This window comes from Plecotus auritus (assembly GCF_963455305.1).
Source record: "Plecotus auritus genome assembly, chromosome: 7".
NCBI lineage: Eukaryota > Metazoa > Chordata > Mammalia > Chiroptera > Vespertilionidae > Plecotus > Plecotus auritus.
In genome coordinates this window covers 78,571,553-78,592,685 of record NC_137774.1, presented here as the reverse complement: position 1 = coordinate 78,592,685, position 21,133 = coordinate 78,571,553, and the positions used below count along the sequence as shown (strand labels likewise).

The 21,133-nt window shown below is 37.0% G+C and overlaps 1 protein-coding gene across 1 annotated transcript in view; it reads right to left on the bottom strand.

The window, feature by feature from the left end:
• ATF7IP2 (activating transcription factor 7 interacting protein 2) overlaps positions 1-19,515 on the bottom strand; it is a gene marked incomplete at both ends in the record, with an annotated part of 68,309 nt that extends 48,794 nt beyond the window's left edge. The window contains 5 exons of the mRNA XM_080677450.1: positions 3,337-3,491; positions 11,662-11,757; positions 13,126-13,260; positions 17,411-17,535; positions 18,675-19,515. Coding sequence (XP_080533576.1) covers positions 3,337-3,491; positions 11,662-11,757; positions 13,126-13,260; positions 17,411-17,535; positions 18,675-19,515 — 1,352 coding nt within the window. The remainder of the gene's footprint in view (positions 1-3,336; positions 3,492-11,661; positions 11,758-13,125; positions 13,261-17,410; positions 17,536-18,674) is intronic.
• Positions 19,516-21,133: the final 1,618 nt, after the last annotated feature.

Genomic DNA, 21,133 nt, shown 5'->3' with positions numbered 1-21,133 from the left:
CCTGTATAGGCTATATGTGCTATGAGTAGCTTATTTTACATGATGGCCTGTTTTCTCATTATCTTTATTGTGCCTTTTGAAAAATGAAGTTTCTAATTTTAATGTGGTAAAATTAATAATTTTTTACTTTTATGCCATGGGTACTTGTGTCTTAAGAAATCTTTCCTTATTTGAAGTTCATGAAGACATTCCTTCATATTTCACCCAACATGAATAGCAAATTAACACCACCATTTAGTGAAAGACAATCATTTCCCAAATGATCTGCCAAATAATCTCCATCACATACATACATGTATATGTATAGGTTTCTGGACTCTGCTGCACTGCTCTACTTGGCAATATCACATTATCCTATACTTACCAATATAACATTATCCTAATTACAGCAGTTTTGTAATGTTCTGACATCTGATGGCAATTCCTTTCATTTTGTTCTCTACTTAAAGGATATCTTGGCCTCTTAACCTACTGCATTTACATATTCATTGTAGAATCAAATCAGCTTGTCAAGTTTCACAAAATTACACACTGAAAAACTGATTGAAGTGGTACTCTATAAATTAAACACAAGTAAAAACATTTTATAATACTGCGTTGTCCAAAGTGTTCTGGGCCGCAAACATTGCACAGCCCCTCCGTTGCCAGGAGGCAGGATGCCTTAAGACAGAGGGAGGTGCAGTAGGTCACCGAACAATGGGTCGGTTGGAGTTTGGAGGGAGGTGGTGTTTCACGCTCCAGCCAAGCGTGCCCAGGCATTGCACCTGTGCCCTGAGTTCCTTGGGAACGGCTGAAATAGCTTTTGTAAACTTTGGGTTGTCATTGTAACTGTCCTAACTCCCTCTTGTGGTTTCCGAGTATAAATTTGCTGTTACACCTGTGGTCTGCACTGCAGTTCAGCCTTTACCGCGGTGAAGTGCTGCAACTGTAGTCGCTGGCCAGCTTAATAAAGGATCATAAATTTTGATCTCTGTCTCTGGTGGTCATCTCTTGCGGGTCGCCCCATAACACAAATCATAAATATACTTTCTCCATTTTCTTCTTTAATATCTTTCAAAGTTTTGTCATTTTCTTCAGTTACTACATGTCTTATTAAATGTATTCCTAGGTACCTTATGTATTTGGTGCTATTGGAATTCTTAAAAACTTCATTTACTAATTGTTTATATCTGATATATAGTAATACAAATGATTACTTACACATTTGAATTTGGCAATCTTGCTAAAATCTTATTAATCCTAATAATTTATCTGTAAATTCCTTTGGATTTCCTACATACATACCCTGAATCATCCCAAAATAGTAATATTTATTGCTTCTTCTTTATGAATCCTTTTTAATCAAAAAAAAATTTTTTGCATAAGCCAAGATATCCGGTATAATGTTTAAAGTGGTGACAGCAGGCATTCCTTTATTTGTATCCCAATGAAATATTCCCAATATTTCACCATCAGATTTGTTTTAGGGTTTTTGTAGATGCTCTTTTTCCTACATTTATTGTAAACAGATGATTCTTCTCTTGACAAATTAACTTTTTGTTTTTGATCCAATCTTGCAGCATTCCTGGGAAAAACTCAACTTCTATGGATTGCTGATCTTGGTTTACTAGTATCTTGTTTAGGATATCTGCATTTATTTCATGGATAAAAGTGGACTGTAACTTTCCATTTCTGTAAAATTATCAGTTATACTAGATTTTAGTACCCAGTCTCATAAAATGAACTGAAGAATATTCCCTCTTTTTTATTCTTTGGAATACAGTAAGTCCTCTTAAAATCAATAGGTTTTGTGACTTTAAACAAAAAAAAAAAACTATAACAAAACGAATTTTACAATACGCTAACTCAGTCGTTGGCAAACTGAGGCTTGCGAGCCGCGGTTTGCCGCTCTGTTGACTAATGAGTTTGCTGACCACTGGGCTACCTGATATAAACAAGATTAAATTTTTACATCATCTCATTAACATGATAAGGAAATGGCTAAATTAAATGCTTTTATGCAAGGACTTGCTGTAGTTTAAAATTGATGGTGTTTCTTCCTTAAATGTGTTATAAAACTCAACCCTGAACTCATTCATCAGGGTCAAGTTACACATTTGTGTCACCTATTCTCACACTTTCCATGGGCTGAGAGTGCTGCCTGAAACAGTTTCATAAACTGTAGGTTCTTTACTCATTATGGTAGAGCTAAGGTATATTGTTCATATCATAGATATAAGCCATTGATAAATTTGACATATTAGTCAATAAATGCTATTTTTTAATGGTGTCTTGTCTTCCTTTTTTCACTTGTCATCAGCATTTTTCTTTTTTGTCACTGTATAAGGTTTAGCACATGTGTCAACTCACTGAAATGTGACTCCTGCCTTCACTAACAAATAAATGCCTTTTTCACAGCAGCTTCCTGGCTTTAAACTAAAATGTGGGCCTCATCATCATGGGGAATATCGGTTCCCTGCACCCCACTCCCAAAGAGTCAAATCTGCATGTTTATTGCCAAACATCAAGAATCTACTTCAAATGGTATAGATCAGTACTGATGCATAGTTATTTGTAGCAAAGGGTATGTTCTTCAAACAATGGCCATCATTTAATTTGGTTATATATTTTCCTCTTTTTAAAAGCTGAGGTATAATTTAACATATAAAGACAAAACCATAGGACATTTTAAGGAGTAAATGTTAAGTATAAACAAATAATATTATAAAGCTCCAAACAGTTGAGAATCATTAATGAAGAGAAAATAATTCATTAAAATTAGCACCCCCATCCATTTGAAAATCCAGGCCAGAATCACTAATCATGTTTCTTTGTTAAACTAAAGCACTTCTTCCCTCTGAGCCCAAATCTTTTAGACTAGATTGAAGATAAGGCATCTCAGCTGCTCTGTGACTCAATTATGCAAGTAATTTCACCTATTCACTCTAATTTGAAGTTATCATGATAATACTTTCATCATGTGTAATTTTAGGCACTGTTTCCCTAGTCTTACTTACTCCTCTGTTTAATTCTTTTAAACCAGTTTCATAAGGCCTTGTCTTTTCCAAGTATAGCATTGGAAACTAATAAAGTGCTCCAGTTGATTATCCAGTCACCATACAAAACATAGAAAGCATCACAATAAAACCTGACACGTAACCAATTCAAAGTTTTACTTAGTACTGTTAAAACAACAATAAAAGCTTTGGAGAACCAATTCCATTCCTTCATAATAAAAAAAATGTTTATATAAAATATGAAGCTTTAAGCTATTTTATGCTTAATTGACAAAAGGGTACATGTTTACAAACATATATTTAGATACATAAGTTTATGCATTTTTGTGGAAATGCCTACCTTTCAGAAACAGCCTCATCATGATCCTGTGACAAATCAATCTTTTCAATTGCTTTTTCTGAAGGGTTGGAAGGTCCAGAATTCACAGGAGTCTTTCTTTCATCTAGACTATTAACTGGGTTCTTATCCGAATTCAGAGTCTCTGAATTTGCAACCTGTTAATTGGGCAAGGTAAAGGCAGATGAGGGGAGGGTTAGGAACTGTCTTCTTCCACACAAAACTGATGACAGGTAAAATTTAACTTAGAAACTGTTCTCAAAATAGCCTCGCATACAGTTGGCAAAACATATATTAAAATATATTTCAATAGCTAATGATAATGACTGCTGTTTTTGTAAAAATGAATTTTAAAAAATACTTCAAAGAAATAAAAATAATGATAGTACAAATTAACTTCCCAGCTTAAATGGAAGGAAGGAAAAACAAACATCTAGGTCAGCAATTTTTAACCGGTGTACCAACAAGAATTTTTAAAACATGCTAAATATACTTCACTATTTAGTCAGGAGCACTGATAAAATTTCAACTTGCTCTTCTAGTCACTGGGTTTTGTTTTAAACTTGGAGCTGTAACCTTTAGCCCATGATTTGGTTGAGAATTTTGAGTATTTAAAATATCTGTGTATAATAATCAATACAAAAGGATAAATTGGTCGATTGCCTAACTTATGGGCTTTTCTGATGGATAACATAAACAAAAATACAGGTACACAAAGAATTCTGAAATGTTTATATTAATGTACAGATTTTATATGCAGAAATAGGTTCAATTATTAGAAAACAATAGCAAAAAAAAATATTAGTATCCTTTTAATTCCAGGACAATGTGGCACAGACTCACTTTTCTCTTCCCCGTATAACTAAATGCGTTGGAAGTATTTCAAGAGATAATCATAAAATGCCCCTAAAAGGTGGAAAGAAGAGGGCAGATTGCTTGGGGACCTCAAGATTGAGGAGTAACACCACAATGAGTTCCCTGAGTTTTCTTTTTATTATCTATTAGAAGCCTGATCCATGAAAATTCGTGCAAGAGTAGGCCTTCCTTCCCCTGGCTTTAGGCACCGGCTTTCCTCCGGCTCCCAGGCTTCCCTCCTCCGGCCAGCCGCAGGCACCCAGGACACGGGCTTCCCTCCTCTGGCCATCTGCAGGCACCAGGGCCGGCTTTGCCAAGGCCCCCAGCTTTGTCAGGAAGGACGTCTTGAATGATGTCCGGTCTATCTGGTCTAATTAGCATTACCCTTTTATTTTATAGATATATCCTGCACTGGGTGCCAGAAAAGCCAGGGACCCGTCCTTCTCCACAAATGTACAGCAGGGTTGGCTGGTCTCCCACTCCATACCTGCAGAATCAGCCAAAACCACTGCAGCAACAGTGTCAGCTGTGTCCCTCCCTGACACCTGGGGCAGCAGTGACCCTCAGTGGCTGCAGCAGCAATGTTAGCGAAAGCCAGGCAGGAACCAATTCCCAGAACTCCACACCTGAAAGAACAGTGGGCCAAATCCACTGCAGTGTCAGTGGGGCTAGACTACCGAAGCCTCAGTAGTGCCCCTGCTCCACATCTGGAGCAGCTACAGGACCAATCTACCACAGTGGCAGTGACCACAGGTTAACATTTCCTGAACTTCCCCCACAAGATCACCAGAGAGTCCAGGCAGCACCTGTAGGTATTGAACAGAAGATCCAGTGGAGGCAGAAAAATAAAACCAACCAGAATAGCACTGCAAGGGTTTTGCAAAGTAAGTTGTCATTGAACTATAGCTGACACAGAGTCCAAGACCTACACACTAAATCTAAATAAGGTAGCTGCCTGCTAAAAGAGTTAAATGCCTAATCTCTTCAAAGAGCTCTCTCCATGTGTGACCCAATACTCTGACCTTTTGATCTTTCCAAGGCACTACACCAAGGGCCTGTCCTGATACATCATTGGCTTTCTCTCCAGACCATGCTTTCTGGTAGAACACCTACTAAGTTTAGGGTCTTTTGCAATCTGGATAGGCTCAGAATTTTCCAAATCAAGTCTGCCTGGTTTCTTTTTGCTAAACAGTTCCTTCTTCAATGTATCTCTTCCCTCTCACATTTTACTATAAAAAGCAAGAAACCAAGCCAAACCTTCCACCCTTTGCTAAAAAATCTTGTTAGCCTAATAAAAATCCAAGTTCATCACTTACAAGTTCTGTTTTCCAATTACTGTAGGACACACAATTCAGCTAAACTTTCTGCCACTATGTAGCAAGATTCCTCTGTCCTCGTTTCCTTTAGAATCCTCACCAACTGTGCTTTTAAATATCCGTATTTCTTCCACATCTTTTCATGAAGACTTACGACATTCTCTATGACTATATATAGGTTTTTTCTAAGTTGCTCCTCATTTCCTTTATGAGCTCTCCCCTGCAATCTTTAACATCTACATTTCTACTGAGAGTGTGTAAAAAAAATCATGTTCCTCAATATTATTCCAGCTTTTTACCCAATATCGCATTCTAAATCAACTTCCACATTTTCAAGCTATTTGTTAGAGCAGCATCCCACATGCCCTGGTACCATATCCTGTATTAGTTTACCGAGGCTACTATATAACAAATTACCACACTGGGTAATCTAAAATAACAAAAATTTATTCCATCACAGTTATGGAGGCCAGAAATTTGAAATTAGTTTCACTAAGCCAAGATCAAGTTGTTTGTAGAGTTGCATCCCTTCTGGAAACTTTAGGGGACAATCTCTTTCCTTATTCTTCTAGAAACTGTCAGCATTCCTTGGCTCATAGCCCCTTCCTCCATTTTCAGTGCGATCATTCCAATCTCTGCTTCCACTGTCACATCTCTTTTCTGCTGTGACCTTCTTGACTCCTTTAAATAAGGATGCTATGAATACTGAGCCCTCCGGATAATCTCACCATCTCTAGGATCCTCCTACCACAGAAAGTAAGATATTCACAGATTCTGAGGATTTGGTCAAGGGCATCTTTTCAGAACCATTATTCACCACTATTAATCACTTTGACACAATTAACACAGAAGTGACATTTATAGAATATTACACCCAACATTATTTTCAGGTATACATGGAACATTCACCAAGGGAAACTATATCTTGGGCTAAAAAATAAGTGTCAATTAACTGCCAAGTTTGAAATTTTACAAAGTATGTTCTCTAACCTAGTGGTCGGCAAACTCATTAGTCAACAGAGCGGCAAACCGCAGCTCGTGAGCCGCAGTTTGCCGACCACTGCTCTAACCTAAATGAAATTAGATATCAGTAAAAATAGTAGATTTAGCAAAGTACCAAATATATGGAAATTATACACACACACTTCTAAATAACCCATGAGTCAAAGAACAATACCATAAGGGAAATTAGAAATTATTCTGAACTGATGAAAAACAAAAATACAATATAACAAATATGATATTATAATCTCTGCACTGAGAAGATGCTCAGAAGGTGCTAAGAAAAAGCAGTACTTAGAAGGAAATGTATAGCTTTAAATATTTTCCAGTAGAAAAGAAGGTTAAACATTAATGCTCTTTTCTCTTAAGAAGCTGGAAAAAGAAGAGCAAATTATATCACAAAGTAACTGAGAAGAAAAAAATAAAAAACAGAAAAGATACAAGTGATAGAGAATTGATAAGGTTTTAATTCTAGCAAGACTGATTAAGGTAAAAACATAGCTTACCAGTATCAGAAATGAAATAGAGTATATCATTACAGCTCTACAAATATTAAAGATAAGGGGATTTAATTTTATCAATAATTTTATGTTAACTAATTCAACAACTTAGATAAAATGGACAAATTCCTTGCAAAGAACAGCTTAGAAAACTGATACAAGATGAAAGAAAAGGAGTGGACCCTCAGATCCCCTTGATCTCCGTGGGCCAAAGCCCTGATCTGAGGGGTAGCTGAGCCCAACTCCTCCCAGCAGCCGCAGCCAGCCGTAGTTCCTCCCTGGGGACCTCCCTGTGCTGGCAATCTGGGGAGTGGGGAAGTAGGTTGGAGGGTGTTGAGGTGGGGAGAGGGAGGAGTGAAGATATTGAGGGGGAGTGGCTGTCGCAGATGAGGGGTGAGGGACAGTCCAAGTTTGGGGAGGGGATATGAGTCTGGGGGTGGAGGGTTGAGTAATGGCATGGAAGAAAGGTGGTGAGGCTGAAATCTGGGCTGGTGGATTAAGAAGGGGGGGGGAGTTATTGCAGGGAGGAAGGTTCAGAACTAAGAAAAAAAAAACAAAGATAAAGAAAAAAATCTGAATTGCCCTATATCTATTAGTTGAATTTAAGAAAAAGTCTTCCTATAAAGAAAGTTCCTTATGCAGAGGTGGATACTATCAAACATTGAAGGAAGTAGTAAAAATCTTACACACTTTCATTAAACAAGGCAGGGAATACTTCCTAATTCATTCATTGAGGTTAGCATAAATATGATACCAAAGTAAATAAACACTACAATAAAAAAATTTCAGTGAATGTATATTGAAGATTATATTTGTATTTAAAAATATAAACAACTGATGTTTTGTCTCTCACATCAATGTTTCTCGCTCTCCCTCTCTTTCAAATCAGTATGTGTATGCTGCAAAGTGTATTTTGATACAAAATACATGTGTACTAATGAATGTACCAAATATAAAGATAGCTTAGGGATAATAGATTGACAGACAATATAAATATGAACATATTTAAATAGTAAAGATAGAATTTAGGTGCTGAGTACACAAGGGTTCACTGTAAAATTATTTCAACTTTGCTGTATATGTTTCATCATGATAAAATGGCGGGATGGGGACAGTCTAGGCGAGGGGTCCTCAAACTTTTTAAACAGGGGGCCAGTTCACTGCCCCTCAGACTGTTGGAGGGCCAGACTATAGTTTAAAAAAAAAAACTATGAACAAATTCCTATGCACACTGCACATATCTTATTTTGAAGTAAAAAAACAAAACGGGAACAAATACAATATTTAAAATGAAGAACAAGTAAAGTTAAATCAACAAAGTTACCAGTATTTCAATGGGAACTATGGACCTGCTTTTGGCTAATGAGATGGTCAATGTCCGGTTCCATATTTGTCACTGCTAGTCGTAACAAGTGATGCAAGTATGCATCAGTTTGTCTAGATCTGGTTGGAGATTTCAGATGTTTCATTCTGGAAGAAGTCTGTTTACAGACATAAGTGCTGCCAAAGATGGTTGCCATTTTGAGTGCATGGTTCCTGAGATTAGGGTATGTCTCAGAGGGGAGAGATGCACAGAAATTAGGAAGGCTGCTTGACTTGAATGCGTCTTTCAGAGAGTCACAATTCTGCAGTTCAGCCAGTTCTATTTGGTAAGTTGTATCCACATTTTCAATGTCAATAGAAAATGGGTTACGGAAAAGCTGTATGTCCTGTTCATGGAGATGAAGCTCTTTAAATCTAAATTGGAACTCCTTTTGCAAATTTTCCAGTGAATCCACACATGTTTTGTTTGGGAATGCAACCAATGGTTTTTCCGCTAACAGATTTTGAGTTGTGGGGAGATGGCAGAAATTTCCCTCCTTCACTTGTTTGATGAGGAGGCCTAATTTTACTTCAAATGCTTTCACATGTGATTGCATATCACAGATGAGCTTCCCCTTTCCTTGAAGTTGCACATTGAAACTGTTGAGTAGCTCTGTTACATCTGTCAGAAAGGCAAGGTGCCATTTCCATTCTGCATCATTGAGCTCTGGTACTTCTTTGTTTTTTGAAAGCAGAAAAGCTGTAATCTGTGGAAGTAAGTCATAGAAATGTTTCAAAACTCTCCCTCGACTCAGCCAACGGACTTCTGTGTGGTACAGAACATCTTCATAGGCAACATTTAGCTCAGACAGAAATTCCTGAAATTGTCTGTGGTTTAGTGCATTAGCTCTAATGAAGTTAACACAAGATACAATTTTCATAACAGAGTCCCACTTCAGTGATTTACTACACAGCGCTTGTTGGTGGATGAGGCAGTGTATGGCTATTGGATGAGAATGGTTATGTATGTCCATCTCTTGGTTAATGCGAGCAATTACTCCTTTCTTAGACCCCACCATGCTAGGAGCACCATCAGTTGTTACACTGGCTAGTTTAGCCCAGTCCAGCTCCAAACCATTCAGTTTGGCAAACCTTTTCATAGATATCCTCTCTTGTAGTTGTTCCTTTGATGCTTTGCAGTGCAGCAAGCTCTTCTGTGACTCGAAATAGTCATTCGTCCCACGAATAAAAATTAGAAGTTGTGCAGAATCACGAACATCATTACTTTCATCAAGTGCCAAGGAAAAATAGGAAAGTTTTTTTGCGGAGTTTTGCAAATGCTGATGCAAATTGTCTCCCATTTCTTCAATCCTTCGTGTAATTGTAGGTCCTGAAAGACTCACTGTACTAAATAAATCGGCTTTCTCTGGGCACATCTCTTTGGCAACAGAAAGAAGGCATTCTTTAACAAATTCTCCCTCCACGAATGGTCTGCCAGTGCATGCTATTAGCTTGGCAACTTGAAAACTTGCTGGCAGTGATGAAATATTTAGCTGCTTCTGCTTCACTAAAGTATTTTGCTGAGTTGTCAATGTATTTTTCAGTTTTAATATTTTATTTTTTCTCACTTCTCCGACCAAACAATCATATTTATCTTTATGTTGAGTTTGATAGTGTCAACGCAAATTGCATTCTTTGAACACAGACACTATATTCTGGCATATCAAACACACAGCTCTTTCCTTGTACTGCATGAAAAAGTAATCATAAGTCCACTGTTCTTTGAATAGCCTACACTCCAAGTCAATTTTTCTCTTTCTTGATATCATTGTTTCCTAGGGATTCCAAATTGCTATTAGTAAAATACCAATATATATATACAGCGCTACAAAAACAATATACCAGCAATAACTTTGCCCATACAGAGACATATAGACTGCACTGCCCATCAATGCAGTCTGATCAGTGCCCATCAATGCAGTCTGATCAGTGTCCATCAATGCAGCCTTGCCAGTCCACATCATTTCAGCCTCACCAGTGCCCATATTGGTGGAACTCCGCTTTTACCTCAGGCTCACACTGGTGCGGTGCGGGAACCGGCACGATTACAGAGCCGGTTCCTCCACCACCTTTCTAGTTCACACTACCCTGTGCGAACCGCACTGCGATCTGTGAACTCGCACAGGAATCTGATTGCATGGGTGAGAAGAAAGAAAAAAGAAGGAAAAAAGAAGGCACGTATGCCTTTTTTTTTCCGAATCTAATGTGAGTTCAGCCATACAAGCATATGGCTGAACTCGCACTGCTCAGAGATCGCAACAGTGTGAACCAGGGCTTACGCAGCACACAACATACATCATCATACACAACTGAATAGCAATCAAAATATAAATGCACTTACTGTCAATTAAATTGGGTTTCCTACTCCTCGGCTGTCTGCAGAGCTGGATTAAGTTCCCATGGGGCCCTAGGCAGATTACCAGTTTGGGGCCCCCATGCGATAACACTGAGCACTGACCATTTGCATTAACACTAAGCACTTACAATTATCATTACCTCTGAGCGCTGACCATTTGCATTACCTCTGAGCGCTGACAATTTGCATTAGCACTGAGCACTGACTATTTGCGTTATCACTGTGATGCAACTCACCTAAAAACCACCCCCAACCAACTAACCAACTTTAAAAAAAAAAGGCTCTCCTAACTTCTAATAAAAAAGGCGCCCCCTATCTGCAAAAAAGACCTAACTTCAGAAAAAAATGGCCCCCCTTAACCGCAAAAAAAAAAAAGGCCCTACTAACTGCAAAATAAAAAAAAAAATAGACCTCCTAACTTCAAAAAAAAAAAATCCTAACTTGTTCTTACCTCGGTCCTCAGGCAGCAGCAAGCTCTGCACAGGCAAGCTCGTGACTCCTCCCATCACACCCGAGACTGAGAGGAGGAGTCGAGAGACAGAGAGAAGGAGGGGAGTCGGAGAGTGAGGCAAACGTTCCACACATGCGCACTGCGGGCCTGGGATGAGTCGGCTGCTAAGCAGGACAGGCAGCGGCGGCAAAAACACCCGGCGGGCCGGATAAATGTCCTCGGCGGGCCGCATGTGGCCCGTGGGCCGAAGTTTGAGGACCCCTGGTCTAGGCAATCACAAATCAACTCTCTACTCATTTTATGAAAGTAATACAAGTGGCATTCACTTTTGGCTTCCCCAGAGATAAAGTCACAGAAACATTCTAAGTATCAATATATTGTTTTTTAATCCTTTGTCTTAGTTTGGAAACATATTCATGTCTTATAATACAACTACTATAATGTGGGTCAAAATAGTTATTAAAACTCCTATATGTTTATACCAACCTTACAGGCTGTATTACTGGGTAACATGTTTGGTTCCAAACAATTCCTTTCAGATAATACTTTTTTAATACGTCTTTGAAGTTGTGCTATTTTTGACTAGAAGAAAAAGAGAAAAACAAATAAATATGAAACCAGAGTACTAAAAAATATATCATATAGAGATGGATGGAAAACTATTTGCCGAAGTACTTTTCTGAGACTATTTTATCCACCCAAATAAATGAGAAATTCTTAGATAAGCCAAATATTTAAAACACATCTGATGCTTTCTCTGACTGATAAATGGATAAAAGATGTGGTGTATATACAATGGAATACTACTCAGCCTATGAAAAAAGGAAATATTGCTACTTGTGACAACATGAATGAACTTTCAGGGTGTTATGCTAAGTGAAGTGAGTTGACAGAAAAAGGCAAAATGGTATTAATTTTACTCAAACAAACAAATAAAACAAAAACAAACTCTTAGCAACAGATTGGTGGTTACCAGAAGGAAAGTGGGATTGGAGAGGGTGAAATGAGTAAAAGGGGTCAAATGTATAATGATGGATGGGAACTAGATTTTCTGTGGTAAGCATGCTACAATGTATAGATATTGGATTACATACTATTGTACACCTGAAACTTATATAATGTTATAAGCCAATGTTAACTCAGTTAAAAACATCATGTTTGTCCTAACCGGTCTGGCTCAGTGGATAGAGCGTCGGCCTGCGGACTGAAGGGTCCCAGGTTCGATTCCGGTCAAGGGCATGTACCTTGGTTGGGGGCACATCCCCAGTAGGAGGTGTGCAGAAAGCAACTGAGGTTTCTCTCTCATCGATGTTTCTAACTCTCTATCCCTCTCTCTTCCTCTCTGTAAAAAAAAAAAAAAAAAATCAATGAAATATTTTTTAAAAATCATGTTTGATGCTGGTATGATATTCTAGAATGAAAAATAAAAATACCAAACTTCCAATTAGTCCATAATAAAATTAATGTTGGTAGAAACACCAATCAGCAAGTAACCCTAAAAGAGTAAACAACCCTCCCCCAAATCGTTGAAACTGGTTCTACAAGCTCTAATACAGAAAATATAGGGTACCCCCAAAAATATATACACACTTTAACAGCTGATAGCTATAGATTCTATTACATTTTGAAAAGGAAATGTATTTTAATAAACAATGCCTTTATAGTGTGTATACATTTTTTGGGGACACCCTGTATTTTGAATTAAAAGAAATTGCCTATGTATTAAGCCTATCAATATCAGAATAGCTGCTATTTCTAAAAGTACATGACAAGGGCCAATATTGATAAGATATAATGAATTCTTGACCTATGGAAATCTCGTACATCAGGTCTGTGGCCAGGGATCATATTTGGGTCTACCTATATTGTTTTCCTTCCCTAACATATAAAATATTACCAAATTCTACTTTTTAAGAGGACTCAAATGAAATCAAGTGAATTAGAACTTACGAAGAGTTCATCAGCTAGTGCTTCATGTTTATTCCTGCACTGTGTCTTCCCAATGCGTTCAGTCAATTCTCTCAGTTTGTTATCAAATAGTTTGCAATGCATAATACAGATCTCCTGTTGAATCAAATGTTTGACCTAGAATTTTAAAATAAAAAACAAAATACCCCATGTTTCAAATTTAAAAGCATTTTTTTTACTTTTTAAAAATAGCTTTGCTCTTTTCTATAACCAATAAAGTATACTTTATAGTATTATGTTTACATTTATATTTACATACCAGTAAGTTTTTTAAAAGTTGAGTATCAAATTCAATAGAACACACAACTGAACCTACTATTTCATAAAAAGGAATTCCACTTATCTGAAAATCAGAGTCCAATGAAAATGGTTGGTTTGTCTGTAGTAGAGCTGGAGCAAGTTATGCAAGTTCGATCCTTGACCCTGCCATTAACAGCTATAAGTAGTTATTTGCTCAATGTGTATGGTCGTATAAGGAACTTTTGTAACAGAGTTAGACGTAGTCTCTCTTAATAACAAAACCTGCCATAATACATTTAAAGTATTTAATAGTAATACTTACAACTTTACCCTAATATATTGTTCTTGGTGCTCAAAATTGGAACTTAAAAGTTTGTATGCTAAACTCTTTTATACTGATATCACCTGGATGTAATTCAGTAATTTTATTTGATTATTCCTAAGATTTTTCCTTCTCATTTTCAATTGTTCTTACTCTTCAACACTATTTTCTACTTGATTTCTTCTGTAATGCTTCATTAACATTTCTTCAATAGTTTCTCAACATTATTAGACATGATTGTCATTAATATTTTCACAACTTTTAAATATTTGATTAAACTAATAAAGTGCTTATTTTTACTGACAGCCATTACCTGTCACCCATGTGGTTTTTATGGATTACTGCATGCTTGCAAGTTCACTGCCTGGGGTCAATATGTGAAGTTTATAACCTTGGAGAAATATCTAAGTGTTTTGAATATGGGAATACCATTTTGCTAACAAGCCAAGGCCATACAATGTTTGTCACACTTCATGGGGAGGAAGAATTATATGGGATACTTATTAAAAGTCACAAATTCTTGCCCTGGCTGGATGGCTGGCTTAACTGGTTAGAGCGCTGACCCGTACACTAAAAAAAGGTTGTGGGTTTGATTCCCAGTCAAGGCACATATCTACATTGGTTGATCTATGATTTGATCCCTAGTTGGAGCACTTATGGGAGGCAAGTGATCAATGTTTCTCTTTCACATCAACGTTTCTCTCTCTCCAAAATCAATGTGAAACATATCCTCAGGATTAAAAATAAAGTAAAAAATTCTCAAGCCCTCCCCTGGGTTCACCAAATAGAATTTCTTGGAAAGAGGACTGTTAGTTTGAGAAAAGAGTAGCCTAAAAGAACAGTCTTTAACTATTAATGAGCTTAAGAAACTACAATTTAGCCCTAGCTGGTTTAGCTCAGTGGATAGAGCACTGGCCTATAGACCAAAGGGTCCTGGGTTCGACTCGGGTCAAGGGCACGTACCCTGGTTGCAGGGTCCTCCCCGGCCCGGGCCCTGGTCAGGGTTCAAGCAGGAGGCAACCAATTGATGTGTTTCTTGCACATTGACGTCTCTCTCTGTCTTTCCCTCTCTCTTCTACTCTCCCTAAATAAAAATCAATGGAAAAATATCCTTGGATGAGGATTAACAACAACAATAAAAAATAAAAAAATAAAAAAATAAAGGAGAAAGGAAGGAAGGAAGGAAGGAAGGAAGGAAGGAAGGAAGGAAGGAAGGAAGGAAGGAAGGAAAGAAGGAAGGAAGGCAGGCAGGCAGGCAGGCAGGCAGGCAGGCAGGCAACCACAATTTAAACAAGTATTCCTGGTGATTCAGATGGAAGCAGACTCTGATAACTTGGTTATTTTGGACTAAATAACCACCAATGGGTAGATTCCTCTTGGTTAGATTGGACATTTGTTCTCATTTAGTGGTGTTATTCCTCATATAGCAGACACAATAACCTCCAACAAATACCTTATGAATGTCTTCTGCCAATGGTACTGTGTTAAAATTATAAAATCAGATGAAAGTCCTAGATACAATTTTCAGATTGCAGACAAAGTAGCCTAAAGATTGGACAAAGACTGGCAATTATGTATCTCCAATGTGCCTCAACTATATAAGATGGTGGATGGAGCGACTAACTTGGATTTTAGAAGAGAAACTCCTCTACTTCAGTAATTTAATTGGCACCAATTAAGCCAAGATCCTTATGAAAACTCAAAAGAAGAATCAGCAGCCCGAGAATTCTCTCATAGGGAAGAACAACCTAAGAACGGGAGGCCCTAGTCCACTGGGATTCAAGGAAGAAAAACGTGGTTTAGAAAGTTCACTGTTTGGACAGGAATCAAAACATTAAGTGAGAGTAAGCTAGCCTAGCTATTTAGAGGTAGGTAAAAAGATAGGAATTAGCTAAAACCCAAGTTGTCTCTGGGGAATGTGCAATAAACTTCCGGGTTGGGGGTGGGTGAGAAGATAAAATAGACTGCATTCCCTTAATGTCATTGGGAAGGACTATTTTCTGTGTCAAGTTGGACCAACTATTTTGTGAAGCAGATAAGAGTGAAGGAAAACCCTGATTTTTCCATGCCAGTGGAATTAAAATGTTCAAAGATTAAATTTTGTCTTTATATGTCCATATCAGACCTTATTTCTGAATCCAGTTATTAGTCACTGGGAATAAGACACAGCTGTAATATTTTTCAACATTTTTCTTAAACTGCATCCATGCTTACCATAATTCTGGTACCCCTTTTCCTGCAAACAATAGAATATTTACATATTTTTAATTAGAGTCTCTTTTGGTCTTCCTGGAAGAAAATAAGAGATAGAAAGGGAAAAACTGTTGACTCATCTGTTAAGCTGGGTCAGTATTCATCTTTCAAAAAGGCTTCCAGGTATTATATGAATATACATTTGTATAATATGAAACTAGATAATTGTAATGGCCTGTTTTAAAAACCAGTAGGGTTTTTGTTTTGGATACAGTAAGCAGGATAGTTTGAATTGAAACATTTTTGTTCCATTACAACTGACAGGCATTCATTTACTACTTAATATCTTTTAGTTGTGGCATTCTAACAGTAAATACAGTAAAATAACAAAATATGGTAATCAAAACAGGACCTACTAAAACTGAAGCTCATTACACTTAATCTCAGTTGATCAGACATATATGGAAACTGTAATACAATGAGATGAAATTGAGCAAAAATGAAAGCAAAACATGTGTTTAATGATACTATAAAGCAAAATGTCAGATAATACAGCATATCTATGTAAACTTGGAAATTAGGACAAGTAAACCTGAATGTAACAGGACTATGCAATGAACTTTAGGTTGTCTGAGTCTATGAAATAGTGATCAATTGTGATAATGTCTACAAATAGCTACAAATACAGACCAAATAACCTCATTACCAGTACAAAATAGATTTTTCAGCAAAGCTCAAGGCCATGGGGTATCTGACTCACAAAGAGATTTGAATGTATTCATTACTGAAAAGCCCATACTCTTTCTACCAGAGCACATTATCTAGGGTTACTCTGCATAGGATCATTCTCAAGAAACTAGAGTTATCTTGGTAACGTAAATAATTATCTTCCCCAATACCTCCATCTGTTAATTCATTTTTCATATACCAGCTTTGCATCAAGTGAAAGTCATCTGTACTAAGTCATTATGGAGATCAATTAACTTTTACCATTTTTTAAAATCCTCACCTGAGGATATTTTTCCCATTGATTTTTTAGAGAGTGGGGAGGGAGGAAGAGAGGGCGGAGAGAGGGAGCGAAGGAGGAAGAGAGTCATCAACCTGCTCAACTAGTTTGGGAATCAAACCTGTGACCCTTTGGTGTGAGGGCTAATGATCTTTACCACTGAGCAAAACCTGCCAGGGCAACTATTCCTCCCCCCCTCCCCTTTTTAAATATGTTTTTATTGATTTTAGAGAGAATGGGAGAGAGAGAGAGGGAGGGAAGGAGGAAGGGAGAGGAACATCGATGTAAGAGAGAAACATTGACTGGCTGCCTCTCTTAAGCATTCCTACCGAGGATCAAACCTGAAATCTGGGCATGTGCCCAGAATGGGAATCTAACCAGTGACCTTTTGGTGTAAAGGATGACACTCACCCAGCTGAGCCACACTAGCCAAGACAACTTTTACCATATTTTACTAATCAAAAGTATAAGTTTCTGAAGCAAATATTTAAGTCCCAATATTTTACCTGTTCCAGCAAAGCTGTTTGCTTTTCCAGAGCTACACAAAAATTTTCATTAATTTGCTCTGAAGTTTTCAGGCGCTTAACATTTTCTTTGTTTTCTGAAAACATCCTCTTCTTTTGATTATGGCCTTGGGGAGATGGAAAGATCAGAGATAAAAATATTCCTTCTAATGAAGGAAACAGGGCAATTCTCTAATTTACAGACCCTCTCAGCAAATGGAAAAACTAAAATGTGACCATTGACAGCATTTTTTTAGAAAATGCATTTGTATAAAAAATTGCAACAATCTAATTTATTTTTTAAAATGAATATCATAGGTAGGGTTCTGGTCTCAGATGCATTTTCCCTTCAACCCTCAATATACATTTAATATCTATTTAATACTGAAAAAATGGAATAAATTATAACATTTAATTTTCTATTTAGTTGTGTAAGTAGTCACAATGTTTTTATAAACAGTTACTTAGGCAGTCTTACATATTCTTAATAGGTGATCCTATTTTTAAGCAATTTTAAATTCATCTTGTTAAATGATCACTCTGAAGCCTAGACAAAATTTTTCCTATAAAATCAGCTTTTTCTTATATTTCATTAAGCTACACAAACATCCTACTTTGAATGAAATATACTTTAGCTATTTTAATGATTTTATAACCCTAGAACTTCATTGGTTAATTATTTGATGCATTTCTCTCTCACTCTACATACACACAAGTATGTATATGTGCATATACTTGGCACATGATTTACAGGTCAATTCTATGAAAAAAAAAAAGGGTTCACCATCAATTTAAAAATCCACTCTCTCTTTCAACTAGTCTCTTAATCTAATAAATAAAACTTCAAAATAAGAAATTATGTAGATGAAATATACCAAGCAAATGCAATAAACCACCTTTTGTATTTTTGTGCTCTCAAGGAAAAGTGACTGATTTCTTGACAGAATTTACTGCCCTTTGGATATAGAGGGTACCATTTCCCCTCCCCACCAAGAATGGTTCAGAAACAAGATACTCTGAAATAATTGTCATTGTTTACCTTTTTCCTGTCTATACAGGGTGGGGCTAAAATAGGTTTATAGTTGTAAGTACACAAAATAGCTTATTCCTGGATAATTACTTATTAATTATGGTATTATTTTCCAAACAACTGTACTTTTGCCCCACCGGGTATGTGCTCTACTGTTTCTATATCTGAGACTATAAAATCCACCAAAAGACAGTGATTATTTTGATTTCCCCAGAAGATATACAAGTATACACTTACTGTTATTACTATCTGTGTCAAGTGATGACAGCCATGTTGACTCTGTACTTTCACCATTTGAAATGCTAGAATAATAGGTTCTACAGGATTCTTCACTTTTCAAACTATCAGCAGTACAGTTACTATAAATGACTGAATTTACTGCAGTAGGTATTTTATCAACAGGCACAAAATGGGTGTCTGAACTTAAAATCAAAATGTCATTTTGCCTTTTATCATGAGATGCAGAATTGGAATTTGTTTCTAAATGGGAAACTATCTTGTCAATTCTCTTATCCAAGGTATTGATTACTGCAGAATGTGACATTTGAACTTTACTACTCAATACACTGTGTTGGTTACTAATGGATTTCAGATTATAATTACAATCCTCTTTGTGTTGTTCAAAACAGGATCTTATTACATTTGCTTTGTTACAGTTTTCAGAAGTGTTTTGTGAATCTTTTGCCTCCTGTGTAGACAGATTCCTGGAAGATTCTATTGGTTTACTTGGCTTTTGATAAGGGCGTATAGCTTGTTCTTCAATGTATTGCAATCTTGTGTCCAAATCAATTTCTAGTGGTTTTATTGAATTCTGGGAAAATGCTTTACTTTTTTGTGAGCACTCTGAATTTTTATTAGAGTCCAATGAGGAAACATCATTTTCAGAATGTCTACATTTGTTATTTATGACAACACTTGAATTCTGATTATCACTTGACACATTATTCCCAATTGCTGCTGTTTTCAGTGCTTCAACATTCTTTGACTTATGGAGGATCTCTATTTGTTTCCGGCAACTGGCAGGCATTGTTTTTTTGGCTTTTAATATCTTCCGTTTACTTCTATCTGGACTTGCCATCTTTCATATCCTAGAAATTAAGATACCATATTTAAATGCATTTCTCCAGCAGACAAAAGCTAACATCTATTTACAATATTAAAACAATGTTGAGACTATCTCTTCATTTAGTTATTTTTATTGAAAATCCACGTTTACTAAAATGTACAAATAATTTCAATTTCTTTCTATAAATCTAAACTGTATAAATTCAAAATTTATAGTGCTAGTAAGCCTCTACTTGTTACTAAACCTGATAATTTACCTGGCCACTTTTTATATCACTTTACTGCTATAACCATCAACTTCTGGTTTAAATAATCTAAGCAGGCCATACTTTAGATAATCTAAGATTAAGTTGCAATTGTGCATAAACACAGAAAACAATGTTTTATACAGAACATTCCATTTTCTACACACAGTGGCACTTTTTAAAAGCTTTCTTAACATTCAAATTTTCAAAATAAATGGTACTGCAGGAGTAATTCCCAATAGGCATGAATACGAAATGAGCACTAAGATACACAACATGATGCCAGTTATAAGAAAGCCAAGTTAGGTTTTATAATAACTACTGATTGTTTCTCATAATTTAAGGAAAATCTACCACACAGCAGAGAAATATTTTAGTATTTATCTCAGTGTCCACATCAACTTCTATCAATGGTGGGTAGGTAACTGGTCTAAAAGAAAGGAATATTGCTCTTATTTTGCTGCTTATCTGTTGCCATCATGGGTTGCATGCATGCGCCCAAGTAAGGGCCTGTCCTGGTCAGCTCTGCCTTGCCACTGCATCATCCCCACCTGGCTGAAGTTAACCTGTGACAATGTGAAACAGCAGATCTACAAACTAGCCAAGAAGGGGCCGACTCATCACAAATCAGTGTGATCCTGAGAGGATAGTGTTACATAAGTGACAGGCAATACAATCTTGAGAATTCTTAAGTCAAAAGGATTCGCCCCTGATGTTCCTGAGCATCTCTACTATTAAATTGAGAGAACTATTGCTATTCAAAAGCATCTTGAGAGGAACATAATAATTTTTTTAAAAAAAGGATTCTGATCCTTTTTGTAAATTCTGTCCAATTTTGATCAATAGCCGTATTCACTGGATGGCCTGATATTATGAGAACAAACAAATCCTCCCCTGCAACTAGACATGAGACATTCACAGACTCTGCCATAGTTGCTATGTACTCAAGCAATAAAATTATTGTTTAACTAGAAAAAAAAAAAAGTAATACTGCAGTACTTCCAGTTAAGATGGCGGGAACTAAATGATGTGTTTGCCTCCTCCCATTACCTCATCAAAATTACAACTAACTTATTCAACAACCATCATTGAGAACCACCTGAAGACTAGCTGAACGGAAGTCGTAGAACTAAAAATATAAAGATACCACAGTGAGACTGGTAAAAGGGGCAGGGATGTGGTAGGGGCAGGTCCCACACTCACAGTGTAGGTATTAAAAATCAGAGGACTATCTCAGCTTTAAAGTTCCCCCAGAAGCGTGAGGGGTACCTCCCACCTGGCTCACCAGTCCAGGGCAAAAGTGATGGGTAGAGGAGTGCCCATAATGAGTCCCAGGAATTCCTCAAGTGAAACCCCCCTTTTCCCACTGCAAGAACTCGCTCCCTC